The 14,637-nt window shown below is 41.8% G+C and overlaps 1 protein-coding gene across 2 annotated transcripts in view; it reads right to left on the bottom strand.

Moving 5' to 3' along the window:
• Positions 1 to 14,637, bottom strand: part of KCNH1 (potassium voltage-gated channel subfamily H member 1) — a 404,874-nt gene that overhangs the window by 332,186 nt on the left and 58,051 nt on the right. For both annotated transcript variants that reach the window (XM_061161024.1, XM_061161025.1), the window contains exon 5: positions 12,016 to 12,134. In XM_061161024.1, coding sequence (XP_061017007.1) covers positions 12,016 to 12,134 — 119 coding nt within the window. The remainder of the gene's footprint in view (positions 1 to 12,015; positions 12,135 to 14,637) is intronic.

Raw genomic sequence — 14,637 nt, 5'->3', positions numbered from 1 at the left:
CACATGTATATATTGTACAAAGGCACACACACACACACACACACAAATGAGTACATATAAAGACTGAAATGTAAAGTACATGAAATCTGAATATGATCTTTAATTAACAATATTCTAAACATGTTGATTTTGAGCATGCTCAAAATTCTCCAAGCCAGGCTTCAACAATACATGAACTGTGAACTTTCAGATGTTCAAGCTGGTTTTAGAAAAGGCAGAGGAACCAGAGATCAAATTACCAACATCCTCTGGATCATCGAAAAAGCAAGAGAGTTCCAGAAAAAACATCTATTTCTGCTTATTGACTATGCCGAACCCCTTGACTATGTGGATCACAATAAACTGTGGAAAATTCTGAAAGAGATGGAAATACCAGACCACCTGACCTGCCTCTTGAGAAATCTGTATGCAGGTCAGGAAGCAACAGTTAGAACTGGACATGGAACAACAGACTGGTTCCAAATAGGAAAAGGAGTACGTCAAGGCTGTATATTGTCACCCTGCTTATTTAACTTATATGCAGACTACATCATGAGAGATGCTGGGCTGGAAGAAGCACAAGCTGCAATCAAGATTGCCAGGAGAAATATCAATAACCTCAGATATGCAGATGACACCACCCTTATGGCAGAAAGTGAAGAAGAACTTCACAAAGAGCCTCTTGATGAAAGTGAAAGAGGAGAGTGAAAAAGTTGGCTTAAAGATCAACATTCAGAAAACTAAGATCATGGCATCTGGTCCCATCACCTCATGGCAAATAGATGGGGAAGCAGTGGAAACAGTGACTGACTTTATTTTCTTGGGCTCCAAAATCACTGCAGATGGTGACTGCAGCCATGAAATTAAGATGCTTACTCCTTGGAAGCAAAGTTATGACCAACCTAGATAGCATATTAAAAAGCAGAGACATTACTTTGCCAACAAAGGTCCATCTAGTCAAGGCTATGGTTTTTCCACTAGTTATGTATGGATGTGAGAGTTGGACTATAAAGAAAGCTGAGTGCCAAAGAATTGATGCTTTTGAACTGTGGTGTTAGAGAGGACTCTTGAGAGTCCCTTGGACTGCAAGGAGATCCAACCAGTCCATCCTAAAGGAAATCAGCCCTGAATATTCATTGGAAGGACTGATGTTGAAGCTGAAACTCCAATACTGTGGCCACCTGATGTGAAGAGCTGACCCATTTGAAAAGACCCTGATGCTGGGAAAGATGGAAGATGGGAGGAGAAGGGGACAACAGAGGATGAGATGGTTGGATGGCATCACTGACTCAATGGACATGGGTTTGGGTAAACTCCGGGAGTTGGTGATGGACAGGGAGGCCTGGCATGCTGCAGACCACGGGGTCACAAAGAGTTGGACAGGACTGAGTGACTGAACTGAACTGAACACATGTTGATCTCCTATAGTTATAGGTTACTCTGTATACTATTAGACTGTAGTTATATAAGATGCTACTCCTGAGGGAAGCTGAGCAGAGGGTACACAGCACCCTGTGTACCAGTTTTGTAACTTTTTATTGTTACTTAGTTGCTCAATTGTGTCTGACCCTTTGCGACTCCATAGACTGCAGCCCGCCAGGCTCCTCTGTCCATGGGATTTCCCAGGCAAGAATACTGGAATAGGTTGCCACTTCCTTTTCCAGGAGACCTTCCTCACCGAGGGATTGAACCCGCATCTCCTACATTGACAGGTGGATTCTTTACCTCTGAGCCTCCAGGGAAGCCCTGAACTTACTGTGAGTCTATAATAATTTTAAAATAACAAGCTTTCAAAAATTAATGTTGAGTATAAAATACAAATCATAAAATATGATATCATTTATGAAAACACATTTTTAAAACCACAAATCAGAGTATATATGTTTATGAATAAAAATATAAGTAATAAAAATATCAAAACACCAATAGCAAGGAGACATACAGCTTTAGGGTAATGTTACCTCTGGGAATAGATTCTAAGAGGACCTCAACTTTACCTGTAGTATTTTAATTTTTTTTTTTTGGCTGCACCATGCAGCTTACAGGATCTTAGTTCCCTGACCAGGGGTCAAACCCAAGCTCACAGCAGTGAAATTGCCGAGTCTTAACCACTAGACCACCAGGGGATTTCCATGTAATATTTTAATTCTTAAAAAAGAATTTGGAGTGAGAAATTGTCAGCATGTACTATATAAACAGTATAGGTAAATGAAAACTTGTTAAATTACTCTTTACTACTCTGAATGTCTTAAGGTTTTCTAAATTAAAACAAAAATACACATACAAAGAGGTTCATTGAAGCATTATGATCTGTAATAACCAAAGACTGGTAACAATCTAATTATGTATCAACAAGGGGACAGCTAACTAAATAGCTTTAGATATAGTTGTGCAATGAATACAAAGCAACCATTAAAAAGAATGAAAGGGATATGTGCTTTTAGGGAAATATCCCAAATACACTAGGAAGTGGGGGAAAGAGCAAACTGGAAAATAACACATACAGTATTATGACAACATTTGGTTTTAAAAAATCAATATAAATATATATAAACACTATATATATGAAATATATATGTATATATGAATCCAACAAAAAACCTGTTTTCCTTCTGAAAATTGCAATTTTTTTCTTACTGAGAAATGTAGGATGACATGTAACATCCTATTTCCTATTTATTAGATACCCAGGCAAGAATACTGGAGTGGGTAACCATGCCCTCCTCCAGGGGATCTTCCCAGCCCATGGATTGAACCCAGGTCTCCTGCATTGCAGGCAGATTCTTTACCATCTTTGTCACCAGGGAAACATCCTATTAGTTTCAGGTGTATAGCATAATGATTCTTTATTTATATACATTGCAAAATGATGTCCACAATGTCTAATTAACATACATTGCCACGTGTAGCTACAAATCTTTTTCTTGTAGTAAAAATGTTTAACTACTCTTTTGAATGTACAATACAGTATTACAAACAATAGGCACCGTGCTTCATCACATCACCAGAACTTATTTACTTTATAACTGGTAGTTTGTACCTTTTGACCTACTTCATCAATTTCATTTGCCCTCACCCCCTGTGTCTGGCAACCACCAACCTGTTGTCTGTTATCTATGGAGATCAGGAGTTTTTTGTTTTGCTTTGTTTTAGTTCCACATAAAAATAAGATCACACAGTATTTGTCTTTCTCTGTCTGACATATTTCATTCAGCACAATGCCCTCAAGGTCCATCCATGCCATTGCAAATGGCAAGATTTCCTTCTCTTCAGAAAATGTTTAAAAGCAAGATAAAGAACGAAAAATTAAAACAATATTAAACTAACATTATGAACATTTATTGTATATTCAGAATCTGCCTTACTCTTCACAAATCTGTGAGTACACATTCTTTTCAGTTGAACTCATTCCCTAAATTTGAAGAGAAGAAAGAGGAAGAAATAGGAATTCTTAGAGGTGAAATGACTGGCCCCAGATCACACAGGAGGTGGTCAAGTGGGCTGTAATGTTTAATGCTGTTTCAGCCCATGATGCCTGTCACCTACAGGAAAACCAGCAGCACATTCGGCATTGACCTGATCTCCTTACAGTGAGACGGTGCCACGAGCTGTGGGCTATGATGTGACTCAAGGGCTGTGCCGGCGCTCTAGCCATCACGATTGAATAGCCCAGATTTTATCCTGACCTGGGTCCCTCATAGGGAAGAGTGAGAAGATGTGACAGGAAGAGATGGTTCCCCTCCATATATTCCCCTGAACCATCTCATGAAGAGAGGAGCTGGCAGCAAGGAGTGGTCCCAGCCAGAGTGGTCCAGCAGGGTGACTCCTGCATGAACACCATAGGGTGAATCCTGCTGAGCGGGACGGATGCTCATACACTGACCATGACTTCCCTTCCTATACAGGCAGAGAGTTAGAGCAGCACGGTGGTAGTGGCCTCGGATCCTGCTCCAAGGAAGGGTTCTCTGCCTGGCTGTGGAGTGTGCCTTCACAGGGGCAGAAACTTGAGCTTCCCAAGGAGCCGCCCACCAATAACTGAGCAGGAAGGGGGTGGAGGGGCCTGGCCCTTCCTGATCTGTGTGGGGCTCCCCCAGCTGCTGTCTCTGCTGCAGCGCTCCCTGTTGGGCTGGCAGGGCCTCTCGCAGATCTGCACTGTGTCTGCTGCCGGCCCTGCCCAATGCTGCTTCCTTCTCCCTTTCTTTTACAGATGTTACTCAGCATCTGCATCCCAGAGAACTCAACCTGTGAAAAGGGTCCTCCAGCCTGATCTACGTACATTATATCTGCTAATCCCAAACTCCCGCTTTATCCTTCCCCCTCCTTCCCCTTTGGGAATTGTAACTCCTGCTTCTAGAAGGAGGAGGATATAAGTAACCATTTTTAAATACACCAACTCAACAGACATGAGTTCGAGCAAACTGGGAGAGAGTGAAGGACAGGGAAGCCTGGTGTGCCGCAGTTCATGAGGTCGCAAAGAGTCGGACATGACCTAGCGACGGAACGACAACAAATCATGTGATTATGAATGATTCCTCTCCCCTGAGGAGGAGAGGAAGTTGTGTCCGACTTTCTGTGACCTTATGGACTGTAGCCCACCGGGAACTTCTCCAGGCAAGAATACTGGAGTGGGTTGCCATGCCCTCCTCCAGGGGATCTTCCTGAATCAGGGAACAAATCCACCTCTCTTTATATCTCCTGCATTGGCAGGCAGGGTCTTTACCACTAGTGCCCCTAGGAAACACCTGCCCCCCACCCCAATATCTTACACCACGCTAAAGGCCTACTTACTGAGTTCCTTTCATCCAGAACATTATGTCTGGATTTTAACAAAAAGTAGCAAGACATACTAAAAGCCAAAAACACAGTCTAAAGAGACAGAGACAGACCTAGATATGGCAGGGATGCTGGAATTATCAAACCATAAATTTTTAAAAATATGATTCATATGTTAAGGGTTCTAATGGATAAAATAGACAGCATGCAAGAACAGATAGGAAATATAAGCAGAGATGGAAATTCTTAGAAAGAACCAAAAAGAAATGCTAGAGATAAAAAATACTGTAACTGAAATAAAGAATGCCTTTGATGTGCTCCGGAGTGGAGAGGACACAGCAGAGGAAAGCATTTCTGAGCTTGGGAACATGTCAATAGATAGCTTCAAAACTGGAAAGCAAAGAGAAAAAGACAAAAAATTAAAGCAAAACAGGATGTCCAAGGACTGTGCAACAACTACAAAAGGTCTAACATATGTGAAATGGGAATACCAGAAGGAAAAGAAGGGGGAAAATGGAAGAAATAATGAAGTAATAATGACTGACAATTTCCCCCAAATGCATGTCAGACACCAAACCACAGAGAGTGGAGGCTCAGTAAACACAAAGCAAGATAATGAAAAGAAACAAACAAACAACAACAACAAAAAAACCCGCACTTAGGCATAGCATATTCAAACTGCAGAAAATCAAACAAAAATTCCTGAAAGAATCCAGGGTTGGGGGGAGTGGGAATAAGGAGTGGGGGTGAGGGGAAATCCTAACCTATTAGGAGGAAAGATAAAAATTACACCATAACTCCACTCAGAGACCACACAAGCAAGAAGAGAGTAGAGTGAAATATTTAAAGTGTTGAGAAAACAAACACCAAACTAGAACTCTATACCTTGGAAGATTATCTTTCAAAAGTGAAAGGATAAATAGATTTCCTCAGATAAAATTTGAGGGAATTTGTTGCCAGCAGAAATGCTTTGCAAGAACTGTATAAAGATCTTCAGGGAGAAATAAAATAATATCAGTCATAAAGTTGGATCTACTTAATTTAAGAATACTGCATACTGCAGAAGGAATAAGAGAAGGTAAAAGAAAACTCTTCTTATTCTTAATTGATCTGACAGGTAATAGCTTGTTCAAAGTAACAGCAGCAATGTATGATAGTGTGTGTGTGTGTATGTATATAAATGCTTATGTACACCTAGGAATAAGTGAATCACAAGAATAATACAAGGGACACGACAGAACAATTAGAGGAGTATTTAATTACAAAGTACTTGCACTGCTCATGAAGCAGCGTATTACAGGGTATGAATTCTCAATTGCTTCAGTCATGTCCAACTCTTTGCGACCCCACGCACTGTAGCCTCCCAGACTCCTCTGTCCAAGGGATTTCGCAGGCAAGAATATTGGAGTGGGTTGCCATTTCTTCCTCCAAGAGATTTTCCCAACCCACAGTTTACAGTGGTCCCTCACCTGTGGACTCAACCAAGTGCAGATCAAAATATTCAGAAAAAGAATTTCAAAAAGTGCCAAAAAGCAAAACTTGAATTTGTCGCTCTACCAGCAACTATCTTCACAGCAGTTACATTATATTTACAACTATTTACAGAGCATTTACATTGTATTAGGTATTATAACTAATCTAGAGATGATTTAAACTATATAAGAGGATATGCTTAGGTTATATACAAACACATGCCATTTTATATAAAAGACTTGCACACCCTTGGATTTTGGTACTTGTGAGGGGTCCTGGAAAAAAATCCCTTGTGGATACCTAGGGTTGACTGTATTTGAAAGTGGACTTGGAAAAAAAAAAAAGTGGACTTGTATTACTTGTAAATGTATACTACAAACTCTAGGGCAACCACTAAAAAAAAAAGTAAAAAAGGAAGTATAATTGATATCCTAAGGAAAGAGAAAAAAATAGAATCATATAAAATGCTCAGTTAAAACCATAAAAGGCAAAAAAAGTGGAAGACAAAATAGGAACACAGACCAAGGACAACAAACAAAAAACAGCAACAAATTTTGTAGATATTAATCCAACTATATCAATAATCACTTTAAATGTCAATGGTTTAAATAGGCCAATTAATACAGGGATTATCAAAGTGGATCAAGAAATAAGACCCAATTATATGCTGTCAATAAGAAACCCACTTTAAATATAAAGACACAAGTAGATTAAAATAAAATAATAAAGAAAGATTTACTATACTAATGCTAAGCAAAAGAAAGTGGGAGTTGCAATATTCATTCCTGACAGACCAGAAACTTCACAGCAAGAAAAGTTATCAGGGATAAAGAATGGCATTACAACACATGTGTCTTTTTCAGTTATGATTTTCTCAGGGTATGTATGCAGCAGTGGGATTGCTGGGTCATATGTTAGTATTATTCCCAGTTTTTTAAGGAATCTCCACACGGTTCTCCATAGTGGCTGTATCAACTTACATTCCCACCAACAGTGCAGAGCATTCTCTCTTCCAGCATTTATCATTTGTAGATTTTTTGATGTTGGCCGTTCTCATTGGTGTGAGGTAATACCTCATTATAATTTTGATTTGCATTTCTCTAATAATGAGTGATGCTGAACATCTTTTCATGTATTTATTGGCCATCTGTATGTCTTCTTTGGAGAAATATCTATTTAGGTCCTCTACCCACTTTTTGCTTGGGCTATCACATGTGAAAGAGATAGCTATTGGGAAGCTGCTGTCTAACACGGGAGCCCAGCCTGATGCTCTGTGATGACCTAGAGGAGTGGGATGGGGGAGGGGAGGAAGGCTCAACAGGGAGGGGAGATATATCATTATGGCTGATTCGTGCTGTTGTATGGCAGAAACCAACACAACATTGTAAAGCAATTATCCTCCAATTAAAAAATAAATTTAAAAAGAATGGCATTACATAATGATAAAGGAGTTGGATTTTTCAAGAAGATATTAACAATCCTTAATACGTAGGCACCAAGCAACAGAGCAAGTATTAAATACCAGAGGCAGAAACTGAAAGAACTGAATACCTGAGGCAGAAACTGATAGAATTGTAACGAGAAATAGATGACTCCGCTATGATAGTTAGAGACTTAAACAGCCCCCTAACGGAAACGTGCAGATCCAGCAGGCAAAAATCAGTAAGGACATTGTTGAACTCAACACCACCATCAATCAAGTGGATATAAAGGACATCTATAGACTACTTCCTCTAATAGTAGCTGAATATACATTCTTCTCAAGCCCAAATGCAACATTTGCCAAGACAGACCACACACTGGGCCATAAAACACAACAAATTTAAAAGAGTAGAAATCAAACAATGCCTGTCCTCAGATCACAGTGGAATTAAGCCAGGAATCAGTAACAGAAAGACAGTTGTAAAATCACCAAATACTTGGAGATTAAACAACATTTCTAAATAACACGTGGGATCAAAGAAACAAACCTCAATAGAAAGTTTTAAATATTTTGAACAAACTGAAAATGAAAACACAACCTATCAAAATTTGTGGGATGCAGTGAAAGCAGTGTTTAAAAAGAAATTTATAGGGTTGAAAGCATATATTAGTAAAGAAGAAAGATCAAAAATCAATAAACTGAGCTTCCATCTTAGGAAGCTAGAAAAAGAAGAGTAAATTCAATCCAAACTAAACAGAAGGAAAAAAAAATTAGAGCAGAAATCAGTGAAATTTAAAACAGGAAACCATTAGAGAAAATCCACAAAACCAAAAGTTGGTTCTTTGAAAAGATCAATAAAATCCATAAGCCTCTAGCCAGGCTAATTAAAATTTACTAGCCCCTGGGAGAGGACCTAGATGTTTGCCTCATACTGACAGTCAGTCAGCACTTACTCATGTCAGACAGGTAGACAAAAACACCAACATCACTTCCTTTCTTTTATCCATTTGATCAATTAAGGAAAAAAAAACACTTATGAGCATCTACTATGTGCCAAACGCTGTTTTAAACGCTTGGGATATATCAGTGAACAGTAAATATAATAAATACGTAAACTGTATAGCTTCCCTAGTAGCTCAGAGGGTAAAGAATCTGCCTGCAATGCAGGAGACCTGAGTTCGATCCCTGGGTTTGGAAGATCCCCTGGAGAAGGGAATGGCAACGCATTCCAGTACTCTTGCCTGGGAAATCCCATGGACAGAGGAGTCTGGTAGGTTATAGTCCATGGTTTCGCAAAGAGTTGGACACAAATAAGTGACTAACAATTTCAATTTCAGAGTATATTGGGAGATGTTAAGTGGAGAATAACAGAGCAGGTTAAGGAGAGGATTAAGAGTTATGAGTATTTCTTATTTTGCTATGAATGTTTGCATGTGTGTGTGTGTGTGTGTGTGTGTGTGTATAGGCATTTTATTTTATTTATTACTTTTATTTTCTTCCCTCTTATTCCTTTATCATCTAACACAAGATGTACTGATAGGAGTTAAGTTTATATCACACTGTTTAAGTTACACAATGTCAAGGAAACGCGTGGATCTCACCCAAGGACTTTGCCTCCCCCTCTGGGGGAGGGTTGGTATGTTTTGATTACATGCAAGAGAATGGATACAGGTGTATGTATGGCTGAGTCCCTTTGATGTCCACCTAAAACTATTAATATCACAACATTGTGAATCAGCTATATTCCAAAACAAAATTAAAAGTTTAATTAAAAAAGATAAGAGGATCATGTTAGGTGGAAGTATGACTTTGTTATTGTCTTTCAGTCAGTTCAGTCACTCAGTCGTGTCTGACTCTTTGCGACCCCATGGACTGCAGCACGCTAGGCTTCCCTGTCCATCACCAACTCCCAGAGTTTACTCAAACTCATGTCCATCGAGTCAGTGATGCCACCCAGCCATCTCATCCTCTGTCATCCTCTTCTCCTCCTGCCTTCAATCTTTCCCAGCATCAGGGTCTTTTCCAATGAGTCAGTTCTTCACATCAGGTGGCCAAAGTATTGGAGTTTCAGCTTCAGCATCAGTCCTTCCAATGAATATTGAGGACTGATTTCCTTTAGGATGGACTGGTTTGATCCCCTTGCAGTCCAAGGGACTCTCAAGAGTCTTCTCCAACACCACAGTTCAAAAGCATCAATTATTCGGCGCTCAGCTATTGTCTTTATTTGGAGGTTAAACATGGTTTAAGGAAATGTACACAGGTGACAAATTGACAAGGAATAAACCACAATGGTTAGTTTCATGTGTCAGCGTGGCTAGGCCATGATCCCCAGCTGTTCAGTTAAACACTAAGTGCTTCTGTGAAGATATTTTGTAGATGTGATTGACACCTACAATCAGCTGACTTTTAGGAAAGGAGATTACACTCTATAATCTAGATGGTCCTTATCTAATCAGTTGAAAGGCCTTGAGAGCAGAACTGAGGTTTCCCTGAGAAAGAAGAAATTCCATCCATGGACCTCAGCATCAGCTCCTCACAAGAGTTTTCAACTGGCCAACCTGCCCTGTGAATTCTGTATGTGGCCAGCCAGCCCTGACCACCACATAAACCAACTCCTTGCAATCAATATCTGCAGATGTAAATATTCCTACTAGTTATTGTGTCTCTTACTGACACAAGTAGCCACAAAAAGAAAATGACATTTGAGCAAAAACTTGCCATCAGTGGAGGAGCTGCACACAGATATCTACAGGCCAAGCAAGCCTGTGCTGTGAGAGGAACAGCAGGAACGGGGCTGGATGGGAGCAAGCCAGGTGGAGAGCGGCGTGCTTTATTAACCACAAGCAGCATCAGGGACAGAGTACAGGCTGTGAGCTGAAAGGTCTCCTTTTTTTATCATAAGATGAGCCCACGTCATGATAAAAATGACGCGACCGTCATCCAAGGGTCTCACCTGCTCTAACATGACACAAATGAAAGTCCCACTACGGGCAGAAGGTTTTGGCTGCTATACATATAGGGACATCTTCTGTAGTCAACCCATTAGACACTCGGTGCACACATGCAGAGCACCCACTGTCAGCTGCACCATGCTGGGAGCATCTCCCTTCGGGCTATGGGAGCCAAGAGGCAGGTCAGGAAGCACCCTGCCTTCTGCTCACAGATGAAGAACTGATGGGCCACCACCAGGCAGAGAGACAGCTAAGTCTGGCATCTTTGGGTATGATGGAAATTTGCTGTCTGGAAGGTGCAATGCTCTTAACTGGCCTTACTAATTAACTAGACCTTACTTGGTCTAGTTGGGAAAAATACCAGGCACCAACAAAAGGAGGGAGATGAGAGTGGTTTGCATGCAAAACCACCAAAGACAGACAGTAATCATGGGGGTGCATTAAGCCTGATCAAACATCTTGTCCCAGCTTCCCAGACTTTCACTTGTCCCAGCAAAAGGAGGAACATCACCACCATGAGTTTACTTTGCTACAAAGGCTATGGAAACAACAATAATATTAAGTATATTGATTATCCAGGAAAACTTTCGTAATCAGGCTTCCCTGGTGGCTCTGATGGTAAAAGAATCTGCCTGCAATGCAGGAGACTCAGGTTTGATCCCTGGATCAGGAAGATTCCCTTGAGAAGTAAATGGTTACCCACTCCAGTATCCTTGCCTGGAGAATTCCATGGACAGAGGAGCCTGGTGGGCTACAGTCCATGGGGTCACAAAGAATCGGACATGACTGAGCAACTAACACTTTCACTTTTTTTTTTCCACATGTTGATAATTTTATAAAATGAAGAAAAGGCAATATAATCCACTTTAAACGTACATATTGATTCTTAGATACATCTCAACTCCATTAGAGTGAAAAAATACACTGCTTAGGCTTGAGGAAATAGAATATTTCTTAAATACAAAGAAGAGTTAAGGCAAGCCCATAAAAATTATAACAATGTTACCTGGTTAGTGGGATTCTAAGTGATTTTTATTTTCTTCCTTTTTGTTTCCTGTATTTTCTTTTCCTATAATAGTATGCATTGCCAAAATACCATATACCAAAGGTTTATAAGTAAAGCCCCCTTCATATACATGGCACTACTATCTCCTTCCAAGAGTCAACCAACACCTTTTATCTCAAGCAGCTTCAAATGGAGTTTGCAGTTCCCCGTTACATATGGGAAAGTACAAAGCTGCCAAGGGTTAGCTCACTTACCCAGAGTCACACATGGTGGAGTGCAGCTCAGCCAAGACAAGAGTCCGGAGTCCGGAAGGTTCCTTCCAAGCCAGCACCCTCCCTGTGGACCATTTTCCAGCCCAGGGACCCCCTGAAGTGAGGGGAGGGTTAAGTTGAACGAGCCCTTGCCCTTACCTCGGCCAGCCGGGAGTGCTTGTGGACGTTCTCGCCTTTCTGCACGCTGGGAGCCAGCTGCTGCAGGACACCCCTGCTGCTAGTCAGTGCTCTGGTCAGCCGAGCAAACTTCCCCCAGCCTGGAGCATGCGGGAGACAGGAGAGACAGGTTCACCCGGGTCCTGAAGGCACGCGGACATTCACACCACGAGTTCCGGTCACCCCACCCCACCCCTCCCTCCTGCGCACCCGTGAGTCACTCAGCCATCCTCGGCGTCAAAGCTCGCTGCTCAGAGAAGCCCGGGACGCGCTGAAATCTGGGCAGCGATGGACTTTCACTTGATCCTAGTCACAGCTCTGCGGTGTAGGGAAGTCAGGTCCTGATGGCAGCATTGTTTTACAAATAGGGAAACCGAGGGCAGAGTGTCTAGGCAGTTAAAGAGTCTAGAACTCAGATCGCTCCACTCTGGCCCAAGGCTTTTCTGCCAGATAATACCAGGCAATCGAGATGATTCTCTGAATGCATGGCTCAGGCTGTTTGTAAGCCCCATGTCGTCTGATCCTAGCAGAGACCAAGCTGGTTCTAGGTTTTAAATAACTAGAGAAGCTAGTCACATGGTCATTCCATATACTACATTCTCCAAAGCCAGAGGAATAAGAAATGAATTTAACCCCTGGAGAGGTGGGGAAATAATACTGGTTGATTTTAGTCTGCTCTGGGATGAGGGAAGGATAGTTGATGGCATGTAGGTCCCCTTAAAACTCATTAAAACAATGAGCCTAGCACTGAACTTGGAGTAAAGAAATATGGATATAAGTCCCATCTCTGCCTCTAGCTTGCTTGTGACCACCAACAAATTGCTTAAGTTACCTGGGCCTCAGTTATCTCATCTGTAAAGTGGAACTTAAAATACTCTGCCTACATGCTTTAAGCGCAGGATGCACTTTCCTGGGAAAGCAAACTGACTAAGTTTAGCAGGCTCCAAGTAGTAGTGGGCTAAAACAAACACTGTCTTGAGGCCTTCTTGGCCCTTTGGACTAGTTCCTCCAGGGAAAGTAAAACATTGGGCTTTTTCTAATCCTCCCACTCCATACTCCAAAATCTAAAATGAACACGTGATCTTTACTAGGAATTTAAGATGCATGAGGGATGTTTTAAAGGCCCCCAGGATGTTTTAAATGTCCATTCCAACATCCAACAAGCCAAAATCTAAAATGAACAAGTGATCTTTACTAGGAATTTAAGATGTATGAGGGATGTTTTAAAGGCCCCCAGGATGTTTTAAATGTCCATTCCAACATCCAACAAGCCATCTGCATCAAGCTTATGACCATGGCAATCATCTCATGAGACCCCTGAAAGTCTGTAGGGGCTCTCCAAACCAAGTTTAGGGCTAGGAAGCTCCAAAGACCTGGATAGAGGTGTATATTAAATAAACAGAGCAGGCAACTATTTCTATTGACAGCTAAAAGCAAGACTGGGCAATATTATATTTTATCCTTCAGGGTTTAGAAGTAGTCAGTGCCTAGCAGCAGAAATCTCGTTTATCAAACTTTACCCTGGAGCACCTTTCCAAGACAGACTGAGAATCCAGAGGACAATGGAGTCAAGCAGAATGATGGCTCTTTTTTTTCTGCACAACCTTTAAGGATCATAATCTGTACACATTTTTGTCAACATAGCAAGAATAGCAAATCAGGTCTTTTTATCTCTTCCAGAAGTTCTGGACTATAATAAAAGGTAGTGGCATTTTCATCCATCCCAACACCAGTAAGCAGAGAAATGGGACTTTCTGGGGTCAGTGTGAAAAGAGGCCCACGGTGGTCGGGCTGCAGGGAGTCCTGCTGGTGTTGACAGAAGGGGACAGCCCAGACTCTCCAGGGGCCTTTGACATCTTCCCCCAAATCGGCCATTTATGAAAGTGCTCATTGGAATTCGCTTGTGTGAACCGTGGGCTAGAAGTTTTTAAAGTTTCTTTCGGAGTCAGGCTACCCTTCAGCTCAAAACAAAGCTGGAAATGAATTCTGCAAAGCTCTCCAAGAGGAGAAGGAAGTCTATTTTTCAGGTGGGGAGAAAACAGTTGTGCACAGAAACTTCAGCAAGGGCTCCTCACCGCCCCCTCCCCATTCAGGCCTACTCATCACCACCACCACCTCCACCGCCACCTACACTCTGGGACCAACGGTAAGAGGGACTTGGCAGGGCAGATATCCCAGACCCCGCCTGGCAGGGCTTGGGGTCCTGGTCCATCCAATGGCATGGCAGAAACATCAAAAGAAAGATTCCTGGGCTTTGGGGCATTTCCCCAGGCGCAGGCTAGTCCCTCACTCTAGCCCTGATTCTCCGCTCTCAGCTGACTGTGAAGGGCACAGGAAGGTGAGTGGGTGTTGGATGGGGAAACAGACAGGCAGCAGGAAACCCTCCATCACACCTCTACCAAGACAGCAGACTGCCTCCCTCTGAAGGGAGGCAGTAAGTCCTTTCCAAGTGCCACCCCATGTCGTTCTTTCTGGGCTCTAAACACTTTATATTAAGAATCATGCTGAGCCAGATGGAAGAACATCATTCATTCACATATTAATTCCAAACATAACTACTATGTACCATCAAAGTGCCAAGTACCAGGGTTGCTAAGATGAGTA

The sequence above is a fragment of the Dama dama genome, chromosome 14 (assembly GCF_033118175.1).
Source record: "Dama dama isolate Ldn47 chromosome 14, ASM3311817v1, whole genome shotgun sequence".
Lineage (NCBI taxonomy): Eukaryota > Metazoa > Chordata > Mammalia > Artiodactyla > Cervidae > Dama > Dama dama.
The sequence above is the reverse complement of the archived record's forward strand: the minus strand, read 5'-3'. Positions and strand labels throughout refer to the sequence as shown.